At 43.9% G+C, this 24,748-nt stretch overlaps 1 protein-coding gene across 2 annotated transcripts; it reads right to left on the reverse strand.

Annotated features, from left to right (window-relative positions):
* Positions 1-582: 582 nt before the first annotated feature.
* braf (B-Raf proto-oncogene, serine/threonine kinase) lies at positions 583-23,917 on the reverse strand. Of its 2 annotated transcripts, XM_035147441.2 has the most exons (20): positions 23,730-23,917; positions 17,257-17,358; positions 16,855-17,142; positions 16,246-16,349; positions 14,768-14,870; positions 14,522-14,670; positions 13,267-13,386; positions 12,962-13,121; positions 11,796-11,835; positions 11,032-11,151; positions 9,244-9,380; positions 9,052-9,169; positions 8,652-8,736; positions 8,356-8,532; positions 8,227-8,273; positions 7,950-8,068; positions 7,404-7,535; positions 6,324-6,458; positions 5,369-5,522; positions 583-5,209 (listed from the first exon to the last, which is right to left on the reverse strand). In XM_035147441.2, exons 1-20 carry the CDS (start codon positions 23,883-23,885, stop codon positions 5,187-5,189), a joined length of 2,469 nt encoding a protein of 822 aa, XP_035003332.1. In that variant the 5' UTR covers positions 23,886-23,917; the 3' UTR covers positions 583-5,186. The 2 variants fall into 2 exon arrangements, with proteins under 2 accessions (XP_035003332.1, XP_035003333.1); XM_035147442.2 differs by lacking the exon at positions 11,032-11,151 and having other exon boundaries at positions 23,730-23,916.
* Between the last annotated feature and the right edge of the window lie 831 nt (positions 23,918-24,748).

Genomic DNA, 24,748 nt, shown 5'->3' on the forward strand with positions numbered 1-24,748 from the left:
AGAGGGAAGTCAAAAATAAACATCGATAAAGTAATAAGTAGCATGCAATACTTCTAATGTAAGGAGACATGAGAAAAATATAACACATATAAATGGAGTAAAAAACTAATCTACAGTATAAACAGAATATGTAAAGTGTGAACATGTGTACAGTGAAATGGATTGCACATTAGCTATTGAATTGCACAGTTAAAAAGTGAACCTGGGTTAAAGTGCAGAGGTCCATTAAAGGTGCGTGTAGTGTACTGGGAGCAGAGCTGGTTGTACAGTCTTACCAGATACCTCTCTGAAGGAGCTGCCCAGTGCTGCGATGGTTTCCCTGCAGGGCCTGGGACTGGTTGTCCATCAGAGAAGACAGCTTCGACACGTGTGTTTAAAAACACCGACATTGTGATGGCAGACTCGTCACAGAAGAGGAAAAGATGTTGAGCTCCACTTTGACATCATTTCACGGCTCGCGTCACAGCAGAGCATCTTTCTGGGAGCATTACAGGAGCAGGTGCTGCCACCGTGTGGACGGACACTATCAGTGGAGGAGGACACCCCCCCAACACGTCACCATACAAACGACAGAAACCCAGCTACAGTTTTCATGCACTTCTTTAATATATCAGTTTTTCATATTCACAACAAATACATTAAGCTTTTTCTTCTTATGATACAGCCTTAAATAGTTTTTACACTCAACTGGTTTTCTCAGAAGTCTGCCTATCAAAACATCTTTTAATCCTCGTCTCTTCATTTTTCAACAGTTTATCATTTGTTACATTTGTGGTCTCCATGCCTCCTAGCAAACTGACAGTATTTCCTTTGTACAACTATTTACAGGTGAAACAAAACATATAACCCCCAAAAAAATGTCTCCATAAAGTTAGGTTTTTTTTTTTCATGATAGTTCTCAGTTGTTGGGTTTAAGGTGCAGGCAAGGAGGAGGGAGGAGGGGAATGTGTCTGAAGAACAAAAAAGGAGGAATGAAGAGAGAGCAAGGCTGTGCATTACGTGGAGGAGAAGAGAGTGAGAGAGTGAGATCAGAGGAGGAGGGCGGCGGAGGAGAGTCAGTCCTGTAAACTCTCCGGTTTATAGACGGACATCAGAAAACTTGATAATGAATACAGCATTCTTCAAGACGTTGCTGTTTACTCCCTCAGGTCCTGTCCTGGTAACAATGAAGAATATGAAATCCCAGATTACTACTATCTGCTAGTTTCTGGAGGACCACACCGATGCCTGTGGAAGAGGACTGGGACCACGGGATATTTTCCAGTCGCCAGTTCATTGTTGACCTAGTAAACTGAAGTTTACCAAACAAGTCCACTTACTCACTGGTTCTGGACCATATCACGTGTTTGGACGTTTAATTGATTCGAATGTGTGGGCTTTAACATTGATCTACATTTGTTACAACAAGCCAGTAAGTAAACTTGGAGCTGAGGTTCTTCCCAACGTCAAGAATGAACCTCCATGGTCGCCATTTTTCCCCCCGACATGCACAAGAAGGATTTGATCGGAATCATCGATCAAAGTTTGAACATCTGCATTTTTTTCAACTGTGTCAGCTCAGCGTGCTGAAGAAGACCATGAGATACAGTCAACAGCTCCATGTGAGAGGACTTTGAGCAGAGACCGTTAGGCAAACAACCTCTGGTGGGATTTCTCCACGCAGACGGTTTTGGTTTCATGTGTTTGGGTTTGGAGAGAACAGCCTGGACAGAGTTTACCTGCTTTCCAACCTTAATCGGCAATTAATTGAGAAGTGACAAAATGTATTTTGTGTAACTTTCTCAAGAAGCTAAACTCTTGTGAGAATAAAGTCAGTTTCAGTGAGTAGAGGCTGACAGCGGCTTCCTCTGTAAACTGCGTATGTTCCCTGCAGATTCCTGCCACAGTCCAGACTCTGAACTGTCCTTTATGTGAAAGTGTTTGAGACTGTGTGGTCCAGTGCTTGGAGATGTGTATCCTTGAGCTGTAATGACCAAGGCCTGCGTCAGAGCCCTGACTTCATAAAAAATAAATATATATATATATATATAAAGCCATAATTATAGCTCTGAGGCAGAGGAGAGGATTAAATCAGGTTTCTGAGTCTGTTAGTAGAATGTAATGATTCAATTTAGAACCCTTGACCAATTACCTCATCTTCCACTTCCACCTAAAGCTGTTTTTTTTTATCTTTATCTCCAAACCTTTAGCCTTTCCTGACCATGGCCTCGTTGTCTCTCTAATGACTCAAAGTCTCCTTCACAACCTGAACCCGATGGTTTTTTTCTTCAGATGCTTACTGAAGCTAAAGGATAGAGACGAACGTCACTCATACCAAAGGATATGTAACATGTAAGAGACCAATACTGTTTCTATGTCTTTGGAATTTACAGACTATAGAAGAGCACAAACCAAACCCAACGTGGAGCTTCAAATCTCCTGGTGAAAGCACGTAACTCGAGCTGTCCTTTTTAAAACCAACACCAACTTGTGCTCAATAAATTAAGCATTTTACCACGAGAGGGCACAAGCTGTTTACAAGACCTGAACCAAAGCATCATGTGAACCAGCGACGTGGCCGACACTGCTGAGACAATGACAGAATAATGCTAAGAATGATTACCATAACAATAGCCGGTGGGAATGAAGTACCTTGCTTTCGCCAGTAGATGCCAGGCTTCACACAAATGTGGGTTTGGTCACTCTTTAAGTTTTAACCACACTTGCATGTTCAATATGCAAGTGTGACACATTTCATGAGCTGCCCTGTGACTAAAAAGGAGGTGTATGATCCAGGACTGGGATAAGCTGTAAGACTGTCCTGGGTCAGGGCTAGCAGTTCCCCCCCCCCTCTGCTTCCAGTCTTTGTGCTAAGCTAGGCTAAATCCGTTGCAGCCCTAAGATGGGACTTGTGGGTAAGATGATAAGTAAGTGTATCTCCTCACAAGCCGGACAGTTCCATGAAGCGGTTGGGGGTCGGGGGGGAGTGGGGGTTTAGTTCATGGCGTTTATGATGGAAAGGCATGATCCATGATGAATGTGAAGAACCAGGTTATCGTATTTGGATGGATGGACGCTTCAACTGTGTGCTCTACCTCCAAAAACATCCATTCATCAAGCCAGCAGCCTCATTTTCTCCGCTCCCCATCACACATGGTGACATACTCGGCTCGTGGAGGCTTTATCAAAGAGTCATTCTCGGCAAAAAAATATTCACACTCGGGCCTCGGCAGATGACTCATGCATTAGGTGGGTTTTTAGGTCATCAGCTCTGTATGTCACAATTTATTCTTCAATTTAAAAAAAAAACAAAACAAAAAAGTCAAGGCAAGTCGCTCGTTTGCTTCGATCCGTCTCATCTCTACAAAGTGCAAGTACACGAGTCACAAAGACTAAAACAAGCGTCTAGAGAAAGACAAGAGCGTCAAATAAAGCGGTTCTGGAAATTAAATCAGTTAAACCAACAAAAAAGAAAAGATTCACATAAATAAGTAAATATCTGCAGGCCTGCCTGTACAGAAAAAGGCAAACAATGACAATAATGAAAAAAAACATGAAAAAAAGAATGTGTAACACCTACAACACACGCTGGAATGAAAAGAGTAACAGGTGCATGTGTGTAGAAAAAGGTTAGAAAGGTGTGACTGAAAGGAACGATTCAGAACTTTGTTTTTTTCCAAGACTAACAGAACCTGCCAGAAGACCACGTGTCCCTTCAGCAGATCACGCTGCAGCTCATTGGTCAGCAGCGGCAACAAGTAAGGTCCCCGTCTTAAGCAGAGTGCAATATTAAAGCCACGTGATTTAAAAAAAAAATAAAAAGAAGAAAGACATGCACTTGGTGTCACAAAAGAAAGTAGAGGTTGGGTTCTGTGGGAAAGCGGCAGAAGCGAATGAAAAGCTTTAGTTGCAAAGATGCTGTGTAACAACTCACTGTACACACTCTTTAGCTCAGTATAAACCCCCGGGGCAGCAGCTTGGCTTAGACTCGGCTCTTTAAAAAAACAAACCTTGTTTAGCTTCCATCATCTATCAAGCCTGCGTCTTTCCTCCCTTCACGCCGCGCAATGGGAGTTTCCAAACGGAAGCCACACAAATAACCACTTCCGATGAGATCATTTGAAAAGGTAGAGGGTCCCCGTCGAATTATCCAACATCGCGAAACCTTGCGAATCGAGTCCAATCTAATGAGTTAACTCCGACCAGGTTCTTTTTAGATCGATTACGAACTCCCTCTCGCGTTGTTTCCAGCATCACCAAATAAATTAGCATTTTTCCTCCCAGAGAGCAGCTACTGTGCTCGGGACTCCTGCAAATCTGCTTCTCCTGCTTTTCGCATGCACAATCTATTCCAGAGAGATAAAGAGCTGCGGCCGTTTCATCACCGGTGTTGACTTTGTTGGAGGCAAACAAGAAGGCAAAACTCAGTATTTTGCAGAATTTGGTCAGCATTAAGCCCAAAAGGACAACAAAAAAAAAAAAGGGGGCCAGTGCTGCATGTCGCACAGCTACCATCTCCTCTAGAGGAACAAAGGACAGAAAAAGGTCATCACTCCTAGCTAATGCTAGCTTAACTCTGAAACGGGAGAAACAAACGAAAAAGTAAAAATAGATCTATCTTTCAAGTCATCGCTCTTCAAGGGGAGGGGGTGGTGGGGTTAACCCCCTTGCCCAGTGACCTCCAGCTCTCGTGGGGGGAACAAGGCCGGCGCCCGACCTTCCATCTCTACCCCCCGTCAGATGGGGGCGCTGCGTCTCCTTCCACAGGCCCCGTTCTGCCGTCACTCCAAGTGCAGGTCGGCGGCGGCGGCGGCCCGGCTGAAAAGAAAACCAGCCCCCCTCCTCGTTCGCACTGGAAACGACGAGACGAGCGGCGTCCACAGCCTCGACTTCTCCTGACGTCCCTCCGCCGTCTCCCCTTCATTGTCGCCTTCATCTTTTCCCTCCAGCAGGCGGGAAAAACGGTTTTGGTATGGATGTTATTTTTTGTTTTTGTGTCATTCAAGTTGCTTTTTTTGTTCTTTTTTTATTTTTCCTAATTCAGTTTTGTCTGTCGCAGTGGCTGTTTGACTGCAGGACAGCTTTTGGTTGTCTTCTTCAGGTTCTTTGAGACAAATTTTTTCTTTTTTTCTCCAGTAATTAATCCACCGCAGAGACACAAGACTTTTGAGAAGTGACGAGGGATGGAGTGGTGGGATCTGCAGCACTTACTTAAATGCTGAAAACTCCCCTGAAAAACAAGAGAAAACATGGAGAAAATAAGTGTGTGAGCTCTGCTGTAACAGCCACAGTACTGCTGCTGCCAACACTGTATCCTTCAGTGGACTAGTTTCCTCCCGGGTGCTATGAAGTCAGATGTTTGTGTACGTGTGTGTGTGTGTGAGCTCACCATAGCCACAGGCCTGGATGGGGGTTTTGGGGGAGGCGCAGGCGTACAAGCTGAAGTCCTCCGTCTGGAAGCCGGCTCGGTTTAACGAAGGCTCCGAGGCGCTGCGGTGGATTTTGGGTAACGAGCGAGCCAGCAGCTCGATGGACGCCAGGATCTGTAAGAACACACCGCACAGCCACAGATCCATCAGTCACTGGTACAGCATTTAAACAAAACCACGACAAATATTGTGAGCTGCATTGTAATCCGTCTCAGTGACGTGCTCCTAACAGGGGGAGGAGTGGGGAAGTTTAAGAGCTTTGCAGAAATGGCGGGATGCCTTCTGCCCTTTGAGAAAATGCAGGGCTTTTATTTTATTGTCTTTTATCACAGGGACGGTTAGAAATGAAGAACTGTCTCTGAGCCTGTTGAAAATAAATATCTGCAAGGGCTTAGCGATTGGAGGAATACATCGTCTATCTGCGATTGGCTGAGCCCAGCGTCGGTTGTTTCGTTTTGTGCGACTGGTCATTTTATTTTGCTGATATAATGGTTTTTCCTCCGAGAATCAATTCAACTGTACAAACTGTTAACCTACATACATTTGTATTCTTCATCCTGACTCCATTCGCTCACTTTCAACTCTCTCTCTCGTGATGACACACAGACTAAGCTGACGTCTCTGACCCGCTGCAGTTTAAATGATGACTTGTTCGTAACCACCGCCACATTATCAATACTGGCCACAATGTAATTGATAGTTTTCTTAAATGAGTTACATCTGTCTTCATTCTTTTATTCAGCCCCTCCTGACTCCGCTCCCTCACACTCGCATGGGGACACATGGAAACTCAGACCAGGTAAAAAAAAACGGCATAATTTTTTTCTTCACCAACACAAATATTGTATTTATTCTATTGTATTTATCTGCCGTCTTCCCAATGAAATAAAAGGAGCAGGAACATTTCTTTCTGACCTGAGGGAAGAGAGGTCGCTCCTCCCTCTTCTTCTTCAGACAGTCGGCCATCAGCCTCTTCATGGCCTTTGGACAGTTGCTGCGCACTTTGCTGAGGTCGGCAGACAAGTAACCTCGACCCACCATGAATATGATCTGCGGGAGGAGAAGACAGGAGGCATCAGAATGTGTGGTTGCAGAGATAAAAACAGGCCGTCGCTTCACCATAGCGGTAGGAGCCACTTCACTACATGTCTTTGTTTGGTAAATATATTATTATGACATGCTAAGTATGGGCTAATATTATTTGCACAGTAATGATTTTTGATTAGTGGAATATACTAAGTTGTGGTTCTATTGCTGTTTTGTGTTAATACGTGTATATGGTTACAGCTTACGAAAGGTGAGGGCCCATAGTGCAGTTTGCTGCTAATGGGCAAACACGATTTTTGAAGTTCACAATAAGGTCAACTTTGACGTATGGAAACATGAGTCAAAACAAGATACTCTGCAGGTTCAGTGGCCACTACATTAGTACGTTTAAATTGAACATACATTTTTTTTAATACTTATAAACAATTATATTTTAAAATGGAATTAAAAGAATTTGACTTTTTGTTATTCTATTATTGAAAGAATATTCAATGGCAGCACCTCTAACTGATTATTGAGGTTGTAGATGGTGTGGAATCATTTGTACAAGTGACAGTGTAACATTGTCGTGGAGCGGAAACACTTAAAAACAAGAGATCAGCGCATTTCAGCTAAATGGAACTACAACGCGACTGTCAAACTTTAAAGTCCAATAGATTAATAAACTGTTAAACCAACCACCAGCAGCTCTACAGTTCCCCTGTGCTCTCGTTTTTCCTGATCATATTTATTTAGCCGGTGTACAAAGATTTAATTACACTGCAGCTTATTGTTTGTGGTGTTTAATAATCCGAGTATGACAGCCACATTATTATTAGTGTTCAATTACAAACAAGACTGAATGAAACACGTTGTAAATTAACAAGCACTTACGTTTCTGTATGGATAAATCCAAAAATCAGGACAATATATTAAACCGAAATTTAAACAAACTTAATAGTTTCCCACCTGGTCTCGGTTGTTGATGTTGGAGTAGGGCAGCACTCCGGACATGAGCTCGTACAGCACGATGCCGAAGGCGTAGACGTCTGACTGGAAGCTGTAGGGGTTCTTGTCCTGCAGCCGGATCACCTCTGGAGCCTGAGGGAGCACAAATGGGAAATGGTCTGTATTTATATAGAGCTTTTCTAGTCTTGATGACCACTCAAAGGGCTTTACAGTACAGTTTTCCCATCCACCCATTCACACGGTTCATCTATGTGCAGCACTTTCTCTGTCATACATCGCTAACACATTAGCAGCACAGCAGGTTCAGTGTCTTGCCCAAGGACACTTCCACCAAAAATCTAATCAGTTCATCCTTGAGTCGTAGTGGATGTTTGTACAAAATTTGAACAAATTCCCCTGAGGCGTTCTTGAACTATCATGTTCACAAGGATAGGACGATCAGACAACACGAAAATATGATGTCTCCGGCCACTGGCTGTCGACGGCGCAGAGGTCTCACAAAATAAAAGACAGAGTGAATGTAAAATTTAGGGAAGTGATACTGACCATCCACAGAATAGATCCAGACAGCTGCTCAAACTGGTGGGAGCCACTCCAGCGGGACTTGACTGTAGCCAGGCCAAAGTCACCGATCTTCACCGTCAGATCCTCATGGAGGAAAATATCTGGGAGGAGAGGTCGTCATGGAAACACACTCTTTTCTTCCATACCTATGATCTTTGCCATGAATTCTATGCAGAGTTTATATTTTCATTGCAAGTTTACTTAAAGGCCTCTGCCTAAAGCTTGACTTGACTCAGTGACATAAAGTGACAAAGGATACTGTTGCTCTTCAGATCTCTGTGGATGATTGATTTCGCATGCAGGTAGCTGAGGAGGAAGAGAAAAGGGATTAAACACACTGCTGACTCTTTGAGACTGTTTGTGTGAGCGTGTGGGGAGGGGCACTCACTCCATGCCCTGAGCAGTCTGCCGGGCGATGTCGATCAGCTTGATCATCTCAAACTTGGTCTCGATGATGTGTAGGTGGTGGTACAGACTGGAGCCTTCGCACCACTGGGTCACGATGGCCAGCTGAGGCTTGGTGGTGTAGCCCATGAACAGCAGGATGTTCACGTGACGCGTTTTCCTTCAGGGAAACAACACAGACAGGTCGATGAAACTACGCGTCTGCATGTGTTTTGTGTGGCTGTTTTATTTATAAAAAAAAAGGTGCACAGATTCTCCTGATCCCAGAGCAGAAGTTACCTGAGGACTCCCACTTCGTTCTTGAAGGCCTGGAGCTGCTGTGGCGTGGGCGCGGTGACGTTCAACATCTTCACCGCCACGTCACCTGAGAGGAGGAGAGGACAGCTGGTTCTCAAATAGTGCAAGATGGCTTCGTCCACAATGTCGGAACATTTCAGAAAGCTCATAGAGACATGTGAAAAATACATCAAACATCTGGAACCCAATAAGAAATAGACCGGAATAGAGACTGTTTTGTTCTGATTCCTTGTATTAATTACGTTTATGTAGGATTGAGCTAAAAAACTGTGTGTGTTCATGGTAATGAAGCAATAGAATTGCGATTTGATGCCTATAGGATGTAAACTGCTTCCTCACCAGAAGGTGGTGGACTGACAGTAGGGGGTGCTGTTGCTCTTACCATGCCACTTTCCCTTGTAGACAGTTCCAAAGGATCCAGAGCCTATCCTCTGGCCCAGAGTGATCTGACCCTCTGGGATCTCCCAGTCATCGCTGGAGTCCCTTCTCCCCAGGGTTTTCTGTTCCACAGGACACATAGTCAGCACACACACACACACTGAACTGCAGAAACACTCAGCACCAAACCCCTTACCATCTTATTGCGGTCCTCAGACGAGGACGACGACTTGCGCTCCCTCTGCGGACACGGCGACTTCTGTGGAACCTTGACGTTGGTCAGGGAGCCGGGTAGAGAGGCGGGCGGCGTGGCCGACAGCCCTGCGGTGGAGCCTGGAGACGGGTCGCGGGCGACAAAAGAAGGAGAGAGGATGAGAAACGCAGGTCAAACAGGAGAGGAGGAGAAGTAGAGGTGCAGAGAAGGAGAGGTTTGTAGGCGAGGACAGGGACCGAGGCGTCTGAATCAGTCGAGTGTGTCTGGTCACATGCACAGAGGAGAGGTGAGCGAGGTGCTTGGTTGGATGGTAGTTAATGGTTTAATCATCTTGACTTTACAGATACATGTTATTAACTTAAAAAATATTATGATGTTGGAGAGGAATTTAGCTGATTTAAACAGTTTGAACTGTTTACTAAAAAAGCTATAAACGTGAAAACTTGTTGCAATAAACGAGTTGGACATTTTTAGGGAAAATATTGAATAAAATTAACTGAAGTAAATATTACAAATTAATCTGAATTGGGGTTCGACTCTTTTTAAAAATTAAGAAAATAAAATCTATTTTTGAAAAGTGCAGTTCTTTAAAGCAAACATTGAGTGAAAAAGCTTCAAACATAGGATGCTGTCATTAACAGACAGTGGGTTGAGTCTCCGTTTTCAGACATTAAAAAAAGTGGTTGGGGAATTCCAGTATTTTTTAACCTGGGCCTAAGATCATAAATGTGGTTGTGGAAATGATTCGCACACCGAGCTGCTGCACGGTTATGAGTGAGACTTGTTTAATGTTGCTTCACTCTTATCAAAGACCCAGGTAAATAAATTGAGTGAACATTTCGAAGACTGTCGCAGTTGCCCCATAAGATTACGTTGTAGCAACTCCCACCTGTCACGGCTGCCAGTGGAGACGATCTACTGGACTGATTTTTACTACCATACATTTACACACCCACGTATATAAACATAAGGCCCAGGGTGAAAAATACTGGAATTCCCCTTTAAAGGTTTAACACATTATGAACATACAGGAGTTAGATTTGAGTCTGTGACGAAGATGATGGTGCTCTCTTAAACAAGTTTATCTGATCAAATCCTATCAGATGTTATGTATTAACTTGAATTGTTTTTTTTGGCACAATATCATTAAGCACACTTCTCGAGAGCCGGTAGCAAAATTATCTTCAGTGCTCAAACGCATTTTCAGTGTTGTTATTCTTTTTAAGTTGTAAAATAAAAGCATACATCCTAATTTCTCAGATTACTGATGTAGAAAGAGGACACATTAGTGCTGATGTCCAGTACAAACATACAAAGCTATACACAGGACTAAGGATTGATTTATAAGTCATAATAAAATTTTGATTGCAATCACAATATTGATCGGATAAAATAATCTTTTCTTCGAAGTGTATAAACTGTTCCAACCTTAGGTCAGAATGTGCTGTTAAATCCCCTGGTTTACTTTCTGATGCATTCTACACTACAGTATGTTACAAACCACCATCCACACAATCACAAGTGTCTCATCAGAGTGAAGGGAGATCCCTGTGTAACCCGTGTAGTGTCGGCTGTGTGGTAGAGAGAGAGCACGAGAAGACACAGAGGAAAAGAGAGAGAGGGCACACACAGTGGAGGTCGTGGATGGGACACAGGGAGTGTGGGGAAGTTGGTGGGGGGATGGGGGTGGTGGTGGTGGTGGGGAGGGTTTGGACAGGTGGGGTTGGGGTGGATGTGGAAGGACACAGGAACACGCAGAGGCCTAACTACCTCGGAAAACAGGCTCAGGCTCAAAATCAAACACTATGTCATTGGGGTAGGAGTATAGGAGGGGGCTTGAGGTCCGTGTTCGGTGCTTCCTCAAGCAGCGGGCGGGGTGGGTCGGGGGGGCTGCAGGGCAAAGAGAGACAGACAGACCATCACTGCTACTCACCCTGCCCCTCTCACCTCTAGCTGGTGTCCGTGGACACAGCCGGGCTCCCGAATGAGGAGCCCCGCTACCTCCCTACGCTGCTAGCACGCTAGTTTAGCTCTGTTAGTCAGGGTATCTGCAGGTTTTCACGCAGCCGAAACGTTCACGCGTCGATCTGGAATCATTTAACGCAACGGGAACGACTTTGTGTCAGAGAGCGAGACGAGTAGTAGACGCGGGGGAACCAGCCGCCCACAGCACACCGCGGATTTACTGTCGAGCTTCCGGGTGACTTTATTTCCATGAATACTTTAGCAATTACAGCTGAAACGATTCATCAGCTACGCATGTCTCCTCCTGACCTGGCAGAGCAACTCTTAAGTAGGACTGGTCTGCACAAGTGGAGGTTATGTCCTTTCCAAAAACCCTGACCCACAGATCTGAAAAATAAAACCTACTACTGTCAGTGACTGGCTGCAGGACTAAACAAAGCTCCACACGCACACATTCACACACACTCACATATGCACACACACATACACACACACACAAAAGACTAAGAGCACACAGACGCAGGATGGTGGGAACAGAAGCTGCAGACGTCTGCTGCTGTGAACCGTACCTCCATCTGATCGTGGTAAGCTCTGATCTCGAATCAGGTCCTGAAATGAAAGGAGGAAAGAAAATCAGTAATATGAACAACATGTGTAATTATTTACACACACATTTAATATTGTAATATGCAATGTACTGTAGCCAGGCTCTAACAGAAGGTGCACCCATGTTTGCGTTGTATTCACAGGGTCGTTTTAGAAGCAACATATTGAAATAATGTGAAGGGAAATGTGCCTCAATTGTAATAACAAGAATAATAGACTTTATTTAATAGCAGTTTTCTTGCAAAGTACTTTGGTTTTATTTCTTCTGTATTAAGTACAATAAAAGGACAAGGAACCTATTTTGCGAAGTTTCCGATTTAACCAGAAGCCAAATCTGTAATTTTTATCGGTAACATAGCTGTGGTCAAGAGTTTATTATCAGACTATCTATCTGGGTTAGTCGGTGTTAGGACCTTTCTGCTCAGTCTGTGCCAACAGTCATCCTCATTAAAGTGGACCACTCAGTTCACACATGGCATCCAGACTGTGTCAGATAGGATTCTAACCTGATCACATTTACTCCTGGTATTAATACATATCATCAACATGTGACCATACACCCCCACCCCTTTGGGAGGTTTTGATAGGCAGGCTGGGAAATGTAGGAATTCAACTCAGTAAGTTTATTCTGGTGAAAACCAGGTGACATGTGTAATCAGAAAGACATTACACATTACATCCTCCTATCATTTGTGCAGGTCCAAATACAACAAAACTAAAAGACAGCAGACGAAGAATAGAAGAACATGGTGTCCATCCATAAAGCTGTGTTATTGTCTTTTTTGATTGGTCTCTTCTTCACTCTATTCAGAGCTGTTTTGAATAACGTGAGGACTGAGGAGAGGACTGCTTCCTGACTAATGGCTGCAAGCTGCCTCGCTGCTGCTGGCTCACTGGTCTGAACAGTCGTGTGTGTGAGTGTGTAATTCTGCCCAAGTAGTGGGTGTATGCAGTCGTCTCCTGACCACCGCCGGAGGGGGTTTGACCGTTCGGACACAATCTGTCTCGGGTGCATTTACACTTGTGCTTCCATGTGGTCAAGCTCTGCCTGATTGTAATCTGATCACTGGGTGACAGTTCATGGCTGACACTTCTCATCATAATACTAGCAGAGGGAAAGCAGACTCACGTCTATGTTGACAGGCTCGATGGTGTTAATATGGACGTTGGGGGCCGAGGACGAACGGTCCCGCTGGCCAAACTGGTTGCGGTGGTCCTCCTCGCTGGGCCGGAAACTGGGTGGGATGGGTATGGACTTGGACGGTGATACACTGGCATGGCACATAGACCTGGAAAGATAAGGTTTGCTAGTTAAGAGTACTTGCGAAAAAACAAAAAGCACAAGACATCACTCTGCACATTTACTTAAAAAGCATCAGCGAGTGTAACATTCTGGAATGAACAACTGCAAAGCGGTGGCGGTGGACGACTCACCCCATGGAGTCGGACGGGGGAAGTGACGGACAGGCCTCCGACACGGGGGTGGTTCCCTCGGAGCACACCTCCTCCTGGGTGAACGGGTGATGCTCAAAGAACTTGGACACTAACAATAAGCTGCAGGACACAAATCGTCAGGGTTAGTTAATAATTCAGTACTCAGTCACTCCCAGCCTGACTCAGCAATGAAGTCGCACTTATTTAGAACCGAATCAGGAAACACTGCACAAATTGTAGTCGTGTGACAGACAAAGAAAAGCACAGAGCACGAAGCTCAGCCAGATGAACAGTACTGTACTGTCACATGTATACAGTAAATTCAGGGTTTGAGCAAATCACTACAATGACCATTTCTAGCTAAATGTCCCTTCACATCAAGTCTAGATTCCGATTTATTTGTGGAGTTAGCCAAACTACAAAATATGATCTGCTGAACGACATAGGGATCCATCACTGGTGACTGACTGCCATTAAGATATGAGCCCAGCATCATGACCGCCATTACTCGTTTCTTATTTATTACTATTCATGTCCTGCCCACCTTGGCAGAAACACCAAGGTTGATTTGTTGGAACTGCAGAAACAGTTAATTCGTGGTTGTACAGCCTTCTTTCACGATCCATCTTTGACTGCACTGAGACAACAGACATGTTTTAATTTTGACATGTAACCTAGATAAATACCTACATATGTGAAACCACGAACCAACATTGCGTAGTTATTGTAAGTAGCGACGCTCAGCATCCGGTTGAAATGAGAATCTGCAGCTGATCGGTTTTTTTTTTTTTTAAATCGCTTTGTTAATGCTAATGGAGTTTTTTTTGTGCCAGAGCTCGTCACACCTTGACTGCCCCTATGTCATCATCGTCATATGCCAGTTCAGACATCACCCAACCCAAGATGAAACCGATAGATGATGTGTAGAGTTAACATCAGCAACTTTCACGTCACTTTCCAGGACATACACTTCAGTATTACACACCAGCTAATAGACCCATCCACAAGTACAAATCTAGGCTCTTATCCAGCACCCTTCTAACTGAGCTAACACGAGTTAACACACAAAAGCTTACACAGCTACACTTTGCAGTTTGTTACAGCAGGATAAAGGTGTATTTTACTGGACACGTGCGATGAAATCCAAAGTCCAAGATCGCAGTGGAAGTCCCTCTCCTGTGTGCAACATGTTACAGGAGGTTCAGTCCCGACCGGGTTACAGCATCATGGTGCAACAACGCTGTGTGAAACTCACTCTAGCTGGTCGTAGTTGACGCACATGAGTGGAACCTCAGTGCTGCAGCGCTGGTGGAACTTGTAACCGCAGGTCTGACAGCGGAAACCCTGGAAGAGCAGCTTTCTGCAGAAGTCACAGAAGGCCAGTGTGAAGAAGGTCTTCCTCACCTGTCAATCAAACACAGACACGCAAACACACACAATCAGGCACCAGACAAGGCTGAGGAATATAATCAGCAGGCGGAGTTTGTCTGGTCGTACTCACAAAGTTGTGTGTGGTGAGCGGCACATTCTCTAACACTTCTACATGTAACTCCTCCCCTGTCAGCCAGGATATGTCTGTGTCCCAGCCAATAGGCTTCTTCTCTCTGAAACAGGAAGTTCATATTCCACTGATTTATATGATTTATGTGATTATGAAATATGTAAAAACACACACATATGCATATGTACATTTTATATGAACAGTGCATTTGTAAAGTATTCAGCCTTCCTTCACTTTTTTAACACATTTCGTTATGTTGCTGCTTTTTAACAAAGTGAAACAGAATATTTGTACCTTAAGTAAAAACTGTACCTTAGATTTTAAAATTTTAAAACATAAATATCCAGACCCTTAATTCAGTACTTAGTTGAAGCACCTTTGGCAGTGATTATAGCCAAGTCTTCTCAAGTATAAAGCAACAAGCTTTGCACATTGGGGTTAAGGGATTCTCTGCCATTGTTCTTTGCACATCCTCTCCTAAGAACTGAGATCAAACAGTTTAGTCTTGGTTTCACAAAATATTTTTTTTTCTCACAGTCAGAGTCCTTTAAACACTTGTCACTAAAGAGAGGCTTCTGTCTGGCCACTGCCATGAAGCACTGATTGGTGGAGAGCAGCAGCGGTGGTTGTCCTTCTGGAGGTTTCTCCCATCTCCACACAGGATCTCTAGAGCTCTGCGACGGTTTCTCTGGAGGAGGTGTGAACCCAAATGTCCGAGTGAGAGCCACTGACATTTGAGGATTTTCTCCACCGGGCATAACGTCTGCAGAATGTCCACAGGAGTTGATGTGAGCGAATGGGTTGCTCAGCTGGGTGAGCGGCTCGCTGAAGAGTCCTGGTTGTTTCCAAACTTTTTCCATTTAAGAATTGTGGAGGCCACTCAATGCACCTTCAATGCAGCAGATCTTTCTGTAGCCTTCCCCAGATCTGTGTCTCGACGCAACCCTGCCTTTGAGCTCCTTCGAACTTATGTCTTTTGCTCCGATATGTACTATTAGCTATGAGACATTATATGGACAGTTTGTACATGTCTTCTCAAATCATGTCTTACCAACTTGATATTCCACATGGGGACTCCGGTCAATGTGTAAAAAACATCTCAAAGAAGATCAAGAGAAATCGGAGAAACCTGAGTCATAGAGCTTAATGTATTTGTTCACATATCTCCCAAAATGTGCATCGCTCTTTAAACCGCAGTGTTATCATTTAAATATAAAAGCAGAATTTTCCAAACAGGTTGAAAGCAGAACAGTTAAGAGACGAACGGTAATTTATGTAAATTAAGTTCAGGACAACACTGTACATTTTATAATAATATATACAAATGTATATCCAAGGGAAAATATAGTGCGTTTGGATATCAAAGACAGTCTAACCTGATACCAGTGTGTGGACAGCACACAACAAAAGAAAGGGTCAAGTATCAGCATATGCATTATTAGTTAGTCTCCTCCGCAGTACAATAGAGACACACTTACCCATCCTGTATCCTGTACACGGCACAGCACTCGGGGATGAGGCCTCGCATCATCAGAGCTTTCTTCAACGAGTCCCTCACAGTCATCCCACAGCGGGCTGGGACCTGAGCACAGCACAACAACACTCACTGAAGTGACGCGGCACAGCAGAGGAGGCTGGATGAGGGGTAACTGCTAGGTTTGAGCTCATCAAACATTCACAACACCGATGCTTTTGATTGATAACTAAAGATTTCACCACATTTCTCTCGCATCTGTCAATTTTCATCTAGAACGACCCAGAACTGCTGAGTATGATGAGGCCTTAAATGGGTCAGACATGTCTAGATTCTTCTGCGCTCTGACTTTCAAGTTAGACAAGGTGTGTGATGCATTGCTGTGTGTAAGCTGTATTATGTGTTTTAGTCTTTGTCTAGTTTGCTTAGTGCTATTTCGTCATTATATTTAACTTTTATCTGTGACCTGCCAGGGGATTGCAGCAGAAAATCAGCCCTAGCCTGGTATAGTACAAAGCATCAAATGGTAACATTTAGGTATAATGTTGCGAATAAAAATAAATATCTATTGCAAATCAAAAAATAAATGGTTTCTTAAATCCTCCTGACGTACCACTGTTCTCTGTTTGTTGGGCAGGAAGACCCTCACGATGGGTTTCTGCGGGGAGCGAGGGTTGGCTCGGCTGGCGTCGGTGGGGGTCTGCAGGCAATCCAATGTGTTGGGGGCAGAAGGAAAGGCCTGAGCCCCCCCCCCAGCCCCACAGCCACCCATCTTGACCTCCAGAAGGTCTGGCGTGGTTGTGGGAGAGCAGGAGAAGTCTGTGCCGTTCCCCATGGCCTCCAGCAGCTGCTGCTCCCTCTGCTGCAGGGCGTCTAGCTTACTGGTGTACTCCTCATAGGCCTGAAGGGGGCGACACACCAGAGAGCACTGACTCGACAGCTTCAAAACCTATAGTGTCATACATAAGATTTGTTGTCTCCAAAGTTATATTTACCGAAGTCAAAGCACTCTTACCTCTAGATATATGGAGGGGGGATTGTGTTCTCCTCCAAACTTGTCCAGAAGAGCCTCTAAGTGTTCCTGTGTCAACTTTATCATCTGTTTGATGTTCCAGATCTGTGGGGACAACACACCAAACAACGTTACAGAGTTGGTTTCTTTCAACGAATGAACAACAGCCTTAGTCTGAGGTCTATAGAATGAATCTGTCCATGACTCGGCCTCCGTTGATGTCGTACTTTTGCCTTTTAATATTGCCAATCTGTCACAGTAGGTTCTAGTCGCAAATTCTGGCCACGACTTGGCAGGGTGACATGGCGGGCGACATGTTGGCTGTGAGCTTTCACGACTTCAAAAAAATACAACGCACAATGACAAAGAAGAAGCATTTTAGCTGAATTAATCACCTGACACACAATGACCCAGAAGAAGACTTTTCGCACAACCCAGTGAAATTACTCAGGCTATCAGAATTATATCAGGTGAATAGTCAAAGACATTACAGCAACACAAAAGAGCAAAATATTCATTCTTTGGTCATATTGGAAATGGTTGTGCAGAAAAAAAAAAAAAGGTGCCAAACACTCTTAATGGTTCATTACTCAGGTGAAGCATTTAATTAAACAAACAGTTAAATCAGTGTACAAGTTACTGCAACCAGAGGGACTAGTTATGACTAAGTTATAGTTATGAGCAGTGCAATGCTCATAAATGGTAATGCCAGTAGAACCAATGCTTCTGTAATAAAACATGTTGCTTGTTCTTCTAAAGGTACAGTTTGTACTAAAGGTACTGCAGATGTTGTAAAGTACTAGAGATGTGATACTTCTGGGACTTTTTATAACCCAACAAAATGTCTAGACTGACGTCAAACGCAAAAGGAAGGATGAAGGAAGGCAGAGTTGGTACAGCAGAACTGACGCCATCATTACCGTGGCTACAGCGGTGTTTACTGCTGATCAGGAAGCATCTGGGTAACGGGCCCTGACACTTCCTACATACACTAAGTGGTTGAACAATCACAAAAGAGTGGGCCAATCAGAAGTGGGTTTTTGGGGAGGTGACTCAAGAGCTAAAGCAGAGCATTGTAGAGGGTGAAAACAGGCACTCCAGAAGTGTACAGTATGAGAACAAATATTGATTTTGAGCAGTACAATATGTACAACTATTCTAGCAGAACCCCAAATTAAAGTAACTGTTTTCAGTTACTTGGAAGCAAGTGTTACTATTCACTAACTTTCTTTCTCTTTCTTTGTTTCCTGTTTTCATATGTAGCTATTGCCTTATAATGATGTGACGGGTCACTGTAAATCTGAATTCACCTCTACTTTACAGGGCTGTCCCCTAAAAGACAGCAAGTCAATTCATCATTAAGAACAACGAGGCTGGAAACTTTACAAACTGAATTTTCTGTAACATGAATAACAAATCCAACTGTGATGGAAGTACAGATAGGTAATGAAACGGGAAGGCAGCACAACACCAGGCAGGACGAAAGAGGGCAGCGATTTCTGTTGATTCCAGCCCTCAGCTCTGGCACCTGTCAGCAGCCATCACGAGAGACACCAGTGTGGCTCATAACCGAGATGACCGAGACACCAATGTTTTCTTCGACCATGCAGAAATATGATGTTTTCACATTCCAGATGATAAAGAAAGATGAAGTAACATGAGAGTATGATGCGGGGTATACACCTGAGCTAACCTGACAATATGTGGGCAGGGCTGTGATTGATACACAGTATTTCTCCTATTTGTCGATACTATTTAATGAAAAATAGACCAAGCAAAATTTGATGTGAAAAGATGTCTTGTTTTGGTCAAATTTAGCTTGTATCTGACTGCTCGTATCTGAAAGTTTGGTAGAAACCACATTCTCTAGCTTCCTCCTGACCCTGATGCAATTGGCAACACGGAGATGGTACAGGTGACGCAACACCAATCTACAACAACAGTGAGACATTACTTGATTTCAGTCAGTGTAAGATTCTATTAACCCTCATAATGAAAGCAAACTCGGCGTGAAGGATTAATGCTAGTATCTCTCTTACTGACAATGTAAGTTAAAACTGACACTTTTGAAAGCTGAAATTCTACTTAGCACCACTAAACATTACGACCCTACCAACTGGTTGACCGATTTCATTGATCAATATCAGTCAATCAGATAGATCAGTACTGATGTCAAATGTGAACTAACCCTGTTTTTGATATAACCTAAAGCCAAAAAAGATGCTCGGGGTCAATTAGAGAAGGGGAAAACGCATAATCTTAAAGCTAACAGGCACTGTTACAAAAACATTTTAGGAAGTAAGGCCGGAATTTCCTGAAATTAATCCGGATGTACCCAAGTCAAAATATAGGTCATCCCCAACAAAATGTCCCAACCTAAAGGGTTGTACCAAACGGAATCTCTTTGGGTTAGTTAGACAAAACATCTGTAGATCTGATTTCTGAAAAAATAAAATAGTATCTTTCACCATTTACTGATATTTTATTGTCAAACTATGAATTGCTTATCCTCACAAAATAATCTGCACGTAAATAAATTCTGAAAATAAATATTGGATTCAGACCTTACTGACCTGGGACCTGACCTGGATTCCTGTGACATAATACAGTCACAGGACAAGGGCTATAGATATTAAGTATTGGATGATCCATATGCAGCCATTTATTATCTGGAACTTAAATGAACTGAAGTCTGGCCAAAGAAAAGGAAATCAAGTTAAGAGGTATTCTTTAAAGTACTGACAACCTGCTTGCACATGTGAAACCACTGGACTTGTTGATATTTTAGTTCAAAGCGCAGTGCAACATGTGAAGTGTCCTAAGAAATTACTCAGGCCCTTTTTCTGTTTGCATGCTTTTTAAGTGATAAAATGGACATTTTGACCTATGAGTCTACACTCGATTGATTCTACAATTTTTTGCACATTTATTAAAAAAATATAAAAAACTGAAATCTCTGATTTACCAGAGTTTTCCGTCCCTTAATTCAGTCCTATGTAAAAGCTGCTTTTGTAGAAACCTTCAAATCATCCTGGGTTAAGTCTCTACAAGCTTTGCTCAGTTTATCCTGTTCTTCTTGTCAGATCCTCTGATGCTCCATCAGGTTTTCCTCAAGGACGTCCCTGCATTCATTATTCCTCAGTTCTGATCAGTCTCCCTGTCCTTACAGCTGAGGAACAACTCCATAAGATTATGCCACCTTTGTGCTTTCACCATAGGGATGTATCAGCCGGGTGAAGACCATGGCCTAATGTTGGTCGGAGTTCCCTTTTGTCCCCCTTTCTGGCTGTCATGTGCTCTGTACTCAAAATTGACTTGTCTAGCCACTGTACCGAGGCCTGATTGATGGAGAGCTGTCCTTCTGGTACGTTCTCCCATATCTGCAGACAACTTCCGAAGCTCTGTTACAGTGACGGCTGTATTATTGGTTCCAGATGTCTTCAATTTCCAAATTATCGATGTCACTGTGCTCCTGTGGACACTCAAAGCTTTAGAAATTGTTTTATGCTAAAAACCCTGATGCATGCCTCACCACAGAGAGTTCCTTGGACTTCGTGTCTTGTTCTGACATGCAGTCTGAAGTGTGAGACCTTGCGTTGCTTTCTAAACCATCCCCAACCAATTTAATTTGCCAGATATAGACTCCGGTCAAATTCTGGACACATCACATTGACAATTAAAGCAGAGGGGACGCAGCTGACCACAATTTGGAGGGACAACCAAGGCTCATACTTTTTCTAAATGAGAGACGGTTTGACTTGTGAGACATGGATTGCTGGGCTTGCAGAAAATTGAAGCATTTCAAAACTAAATCTACAACACTAAATGTACACATCATCAAAAAATACCCTGTTCTTGTGCAATAACACCTTTATTAGACAATACTTGTGCTTTGGTTTTGAAAGTGTTTCCTCTTCCACCGAGGCAGCAGCTGGTTAGAAATCCTGATCCTATGATTGAAATGCTAAAAGCTGGTTTAAACATGACATGAAGATATCTACTTGACATATTAGTCATTTGAAATTAAATTAAGGGGAAACCCCTGCACATAAGCACAAGTTTACTTACGAGCATCACTCCTCTGCCTGTGACAAATATCCGTCTGTTGCGAGTCCCCCAACTTTACAACCGGCTTATCATTGAACTTCCTTTAAGTCTGCACATATCTAATCAGCCTCCAGGAGCTCTCCCTGAAGACAGACTGGGAAACGGTGCCCTAGGTGTGGCCATTGGTGATCAGATGGAATACGGCTAATTGAAGACACAACGCTCATCTTGTTTTGAGGTCCCCGGCCATATTTGGGAACGACTGAGCATCAATCGGAACTAGGGTAAAGTAATAATATACGTTCATTCAACATGGATTTGCTGCTCATGCTTGCTTGTAGCCTGTGTGTGTATAAATGGTAAATAGCCTGCATTTTCCAAGCGCCGTTCTAGTCTTGATGACTCAAAGCGCTTCACAGTACAGTTTGTTTTTTGCCATTTTTGTACACATGACATTTTTCAAACCACTGACGTTCCCCTAAACCACAGCCGCCCCATATGTGTGTGTTTCCACCAGGTCTGTGAGCTAGCGTGACCCTGTATGTGCCTTAATAATAATAATAACAATAATGATAATATATTAATTCATTTTGCACTTTTCAAAACAAAGTTACAAAGTGCTGGTGTTGTCTTTGTGTGAGTTTATTTCTGCTTGGTCTTGAAAGAGGCCTGATATATTTTTGTGTCCAGTAAACATCTGTTAACATTGACAGTGGACTTAACATTATTTCAATTATACATTTCATTTGTAACTGACTCCGTTTCAACTCGTGCAGCATAAACTAGTTTTCTGTCTGTGTAACAGTCGAGAGAGTAACACACACACACACTCCGATAGACAGAGGAGTGAGGGAGATCTCCATTCAGGATAAGCTCTAGCCCTTTCTGGAGACAAATTGATAGTTTCATGATCACTACATTGTCTGATAAAAACCAAACCCAACAGCACTTTAACGACAGGAGCAGCAGGGAGATCGCCCTCCATGGACTTTTTGAATAAGCGATGACAGAGATGGTAACGATGACAGCCGGCTGCCCCAACATACGATGCCACAGGAAAACTCTTTACTGGGGTGATGAGCAGATTTTACAACTTGGCTAGAGGCCACAGAAGTGAGATGGGAAATAATAGATGGTGAGCCGGTTTTAACGTAGAGGTCGAACACCTGATTTCAGCACTGATGTTGCGTATTAGAAACTTTAACATAGCGCGATTGATTCTCGAATGTTAAAATGTCCTGCTGGTGGGATTAAGTTTGCTGTCATGGTCCAGCAGTGAGGCCTCAGATTTGCAGACTGGAGACGGATTCCCAGGCCGGGCTACATGGGACATGGTCACTGTGCTTTAAATGGTGTGTGTGTGTTTGTGTGTGTGTGTGTAAACAGTCTGTATTTATATAGTGCTTTTCTAGTCTTGATAGCCACTCTAGGCGCTTTAGGTTTTTGGCATTCACCCATTCATACAGTATGTCTATTTGCAGCACTTTCTCTTACGAGAAGGGGCAATGTGTGTGTCCGTGTGTGTGTGTGTGTATGGGGGCAGTGATTGTAAAGCCTGTAATATGCATAAAAGTAGCCTGTGCATCTCAGTTGCACTTCACAACACGGACACACACACACACTCACAAGCACGACTTGATTTGGCTCCCTCCTCCATCATCATCATCACCATCATCATCATCATCATCATCAGCCCTCTGAGGTGAGGAGCCTCTGGTGAAAATTAAAATGTGTGCACATCAGACTGCACACACACGAAATGCATTGGACAGCAGCGTAATTGTGTGTTTGTGTGTGTGTCTATCTATACTTATGAGGACCACTTTTGGTTCAATACCATCATTGTGAGGACATTTTGGCTGGTCATCAATTCAAAGGGCTGTTTGTGGGTTAAGACTTGGGTTTAGGGTTAGAATTAGATTTGGGTTAGGGTTTGGCATTTAGGTGTGATGGTTAGGGTGAGGGTCTAGGGAATGTATTATGCCCTCACAACTATAGAGGGACAAGTGTGTGTGTGTGCGTGAGGTAGGTGTGTGTGAGTGCGATGTGTGTGTGTGTGTGTGTGTGTATGTGTGCGCGCTCTGTTGGCGCACCAGGCTGCAGCTGCAGCGAGCCTGGAAAATGAAGCCAGGAGCGAGTGGAATAAAGGCCCGAAATAAACACAGGCTCGGCCGAATAAAAGCTCCCCCCTCCCGCTCACTCGGCTCTGTCGCATCGCTCTGTCCGCTGGAAGCCGTGGGCCGCGGGAGACCCGGCACTCCGACGGCTCGCTCACACTGAGCCCATCGCCCGTTGCCCCCTGCACTGCAGCCCCCCACGATCCGTGTTCCAGCCGGTGTTTCCTGAACATTTACATCCAATTACCTCCGCTCGGAGCCCGTGTCCCCTGCCTAGCCTCCACCCGCTAACCCGCCGCCGCGCGCGCTTACCTCCTCATCCTGCGGACCTCCGGGGATCCCCTGCGCGCAGGAGGCGTCCAGCCCGGCGCCCAGCTCCTCCAGGCCCGGCTCCCTGCCCGGCTCCCGCTCCGCGGTGTCTCCGTTAAAGACGGGCGGTGGGGACTCGGCGCTGCTCAACGCCGCCATTTTAAACTGCGAGAAACTGAGTGGAAAATAATAGAGGGAAACGCAGGCTGGTGCTGAGGACAGGAGGGGGAGACAGAGAGGGAGGCGCAGGACCACAGCGCTGGTCTGTGGATGGATGGCACACAACCACTACACACAAATATATGCGATCATCATCACTATTGTCGTTATTATGGCCTGGATGGTTATACAAGCCCTCTCTAGAATTTCCACTGGATGATGGGAAAAGTGAAACTCATTAGCCGAGGTTAAAAATACCCGATCAAGTGACCACGTGGTGCTATAACAAAAAAAAAAATTGGGTTAAAATCCACACTTTACTATGAAAACAGTTTATGCTGAATTTTGGTTCTCTTCATGTTTATCGTATGCAAGAAAATAAGGTCTAGTTTGATCTAATCATGTTTGCAATGGAAAGACATTTGAATATTAAAGTCTTAATTCTGAGATAAAAACCCAGAACTTTGTCCTAAGAAACACAATTTTGAGGGGAAGAAAGTATTAATTGTGAGACCGAAATGTTTTTAAAAGGTTTACGAAAAATGTTCCAGTAAGAAATAGTGCATTCTTAAATAAAAATAAATAACACAATTTCAACTATTTAAAAAAAAAACTATAGAATACTGGAAATTGACCACATCTGATTGACTTAGATATCAAAATGAGAGTTTTCCATCTGATTCCAGCTGACATCCAGAAAGGCTGTCTGCCTGTGCACTTGAATGTATGATCCAGATGTGGAGGTAGGCCTCTGTATGTGATGCTGTATAGAGGGAACCGGAAGGTTGGCAGTTCAATCCCAGTCTCCCATATTCCACGTGCTGAAGTGTCCATGGGCAAGACACTGAACCCCAAATTGCCCC

This window comes from Hippoglossus stenolepis, chromosome 22 (genome assembly GCF_022539355.2).
Source record: "Hippoglossus stenolepis isolate QCI-W04-F060 chromosome 22, HSTE1.2, whole genome shotgun sequence".
NCBI classification, from domain to species: domain Eukaryota; kingdom Metazoa; phylum Chordata; class Actinopteri; order Pleuronectiformes; family Pleuronectidae; genus Hippoglossus; species Hippoglossus stenolepis.

Coding starts and splice junctions, on each gene's coding strand:
- braf (XM_035147441.2), bottom strand. CDS start 23,885: ATGGCGGCGTTGAGCAGCGCCGAGTCCCCACCGCCCGTCTTTAACGGA. Junction 11,152..11,795: donor CTTACCACGATCAGATGGAG/GTACGGTTCACA, acceptor TTTGCCCTGCAG/CCCCCCCGACCCACCCCGCC. Junction 8,533..8,651: donor AACGAAGTGGGAGTCCTCAG/GTAACTTCTGCT, acceptor GTTTCCCTGAAG/GAAAACGCGTCACGTGAACA.